Source organism: Haliaeetus leucocephalus, unplaced genomic scaffold, assembly GCF_000737465.1.
Source record: "Haliaeetus leucocephalus isolate CR32 unplaced genomic scaffold, Haliaeetus_leucocephalus-4.0 Scaffold251, whole genome shotgun sequence".
NCBI classification, from domain to species: domain Eukaryota; kingdom Metazoa; phylum Chordata; class Aves; order Accipitriformes; family Accipitridae; genus Haliaeetus; species Haliaeetus leucocephalus.
Window position 1 is genome coordinate 816421 of NW_010972687.1, and position 2591 is coordinate 819011.

The 2591-nt window shown below is 46.1% G+C and overlaps 1 protein-coding gene across 1 annotated transcript in view; it reads left to right on the forward strand.

Moving 5' to 3' along the window:
- Positions 1-2324: 2324 nt before the first annotated feature.
- Positions 2325-2591, forward strand: part of TRPM6 (transient receptor potential cation channel, subfamily M, member 6) — an 88221-nt gene continuing 87954 nt past the window's right edge. Inside the window, exon 1 of the mRNA XM_010568728.1 lies at positions 2325-2580. Within this exon, the coding sequence (XP_010567030.1) occupies positions 2325-2580 (256 nt within the window). The remainder of the gene's footprint in view (positions 2581-2591) is intronic.

The following is a 2591-nucleotide window of genomic DNA, read 5'->3' on the forward strand; positions in this document are numbered from 1 at the left end:
AACAACGGAAGGTTGTGCATGAATTAATGCAGTCATACTTTGACATGTCTGCATTTCACTTAGGACATGAAAAGCAAGAGGTGTGACGCATTGTTCCTAACGGGCATCCAAGAATTGAGCTGGCCGCACTGCTGTTGAAGTGACAGCTTAGAGACTGGGAATATAGGACTTAAGCAAAAAGAAGCATAAAGGATGGATAAGCAAGATAGTGCTGATCTTAAGGTAAGTCTGTAGAAATACGATTGATATTCTGCAGTAGGAGTGCAGGAGAAAACATCTCAACAGTTCTGATTTCTAGAGATAACACAATAAAGAGTACATGATAGTTATGTGGACTTTGAACTACTGAAATGTCTGTTATAAAACATACCACATGTGTTTTTATATCAGTGAAGTGCTGGGGAATTGTGTGTGAGAATTTGCAGCATGACAATTGGTTTGTAGGGCTTTTGAGAGCAGATTTTCAGGTCTTTGTATTAGATTACAAATGGCAAGTCTTGATTCCAGGGAAGACTGAGAATTTCTCATGTCTGAAAGAAGACGCACAACTTAGCAATGGCAGAAATTGGGAATTAAGAAAATTCTTGCAGTCAGAGGAATATGTACATCTAGCTATGACCCAGTCAAAGTCCAGAGCGTCTGCATGTGCTGGGGTACTTGTGTTTCAGGTGTCTTACAGGTTTCAGATTCATACGAAGAGTGGGCCTGGTAACAGTGACTGATATCTCCTATTAAAACACTTATTTATTTCATTTATAAACACTGGTGAAACTAGAAAATTGAGCTGAAAGTTTCTGTGCTGACTCAGCGTGACTTCAGAAAATTTAACTGAAAATAATTTAATATCTTAGAAGGTGTAGCTAGGAAAAGAATGAACATGCTGTTCATCACCTGCTAAAATTTCTAGCAGTGCATTCTGTTATTGGAAGCTGTAATGCTTTTTAAGGCCTACTGTGTAAGAAGTGCAATGTAAGTAGTCTAAAGACAAAAAGATGCAGTATAAGAAGCAGAAACATGTTTGGCAGGGGGCTGGAAAAAGTTTTCTTCTCTTCCTTGTCTTTGAAAGAATAGTTTATGTGGAACCACTGCTAAGTTTAACAGCTAGTATTTCAGAAGGCCCTGGGGCATGCCCCAGGGCTGAGCAGGCTTTTCTGCTCTAGTTTTTGGGGTGCTGCTGAGCTTGGGTGCTTGACCTGGCAGAGGGAGTATCTTCTTCCTAGTGCTCTCAGAGGTTCTGCTCCCTGGCTCCTGCACTGAGACAGCGTGGTCCAAAGGCAGGGCTCTTGTGTAGGGGAGGAGAAGGAGGAGGAGGAGGAGGAGGAGGAGGAGGAGGAGGAAAAGGAGGGGGAGGAGTAGAAGGAGGAGGAGGAGGGAAAGCTGGGCAGCATGGAGGAAGATGAGACTTGGCTGGGCAGGAAAATTAGAAATGGAGAGACCAGAAAATGGGAGAAACGTCTAGAAAGAGTAAGTGGATGGGAAATACAGAGAAAATCCGGAGGCAGGCGGGCACTGGAGCTCACAGTCAATACAGTGGCACAACTGAAACCAACAAAATAAAAGGAACAGTAGGCAAAAAGCGGGTGAGAGGGCAGAGCAGAGAAAGCAAAGAATGGGAGGCTGGGATTGATTATAGGAAGAGGGTAAGTTTGGGACAAAAGAAAATGGAGATTGAAAGAAAAGTGAGGTTTGAGAGACAAGGTGGAGGAAGTACACAAAAGTGGAAACAAAAAGAAACTCAGAATAAAGGGAGAATGGCGTATGCCTGCCATGTTAGTCCACACTAGGTACAACTGGCTATAATTGCGGCAGGTGCTTGTTTTGGTTTGAATGCTGTGGTCCTCAGTGCATTCAAGGGCTCCAGTCCTGCTGGAGACAGTGATAACTGCTGAAGGGGTGTTGAGGTTCCTCCTCTGAGTTTTCTTTGTCAGTGTGGAAAAGGTGGTACAAAACGTATGTGAAGAAGAATAGGAAGATCAAGAACCCGAGTATTCGGAAATTTGGGGTTATATCCAAATTTCATCACTTTATAAAGATTTTAATTAACACACACACTGGTCACATACCGGTTTTCTCGTAGACCGGTTGAGTTGTTCATCATCATGAGCTGTAATCCAACTACTCTTTCACCTTTCGCTTTCCAGTAACGTGCTGATTACCTATGATTCAAGTCCTCGTAATTCAAGAGAGAGTCTTCGGTTTCCTCTTGGTCGTTCCCATTAGGTTTATCACGAGTGCTGTAAGCTTAACCTCTACTACGAATCTATTTTCACGACACCCTAAGAAACGACCAGGGAAAAAACTCAGGCTTTAGAGGGGCGGCCGAGATGCGGACAAACTCGAGCCAAAACCCGTATCCCGCGTTTGGGATACCTGCGATCCGGTTTCTCGACGCGATGAAGAACTTGGCAGGGTCGAAGCAAAGCGCCGCTGGGCCCGGAGGGGCGGGCAGCGTGTCGGCGGGGGGCCGCGGAGCGGGCGCCCAGCCCGGCTTTCGGGGCTCCCCGGGAGAGCCGCGGCGGAGGCAGCGCCGGTACTCGGCTGTCCCACGCAGGAGAGCGGCGCCTGCTGCCTCGCGGCAGCGTGCGCCTTCC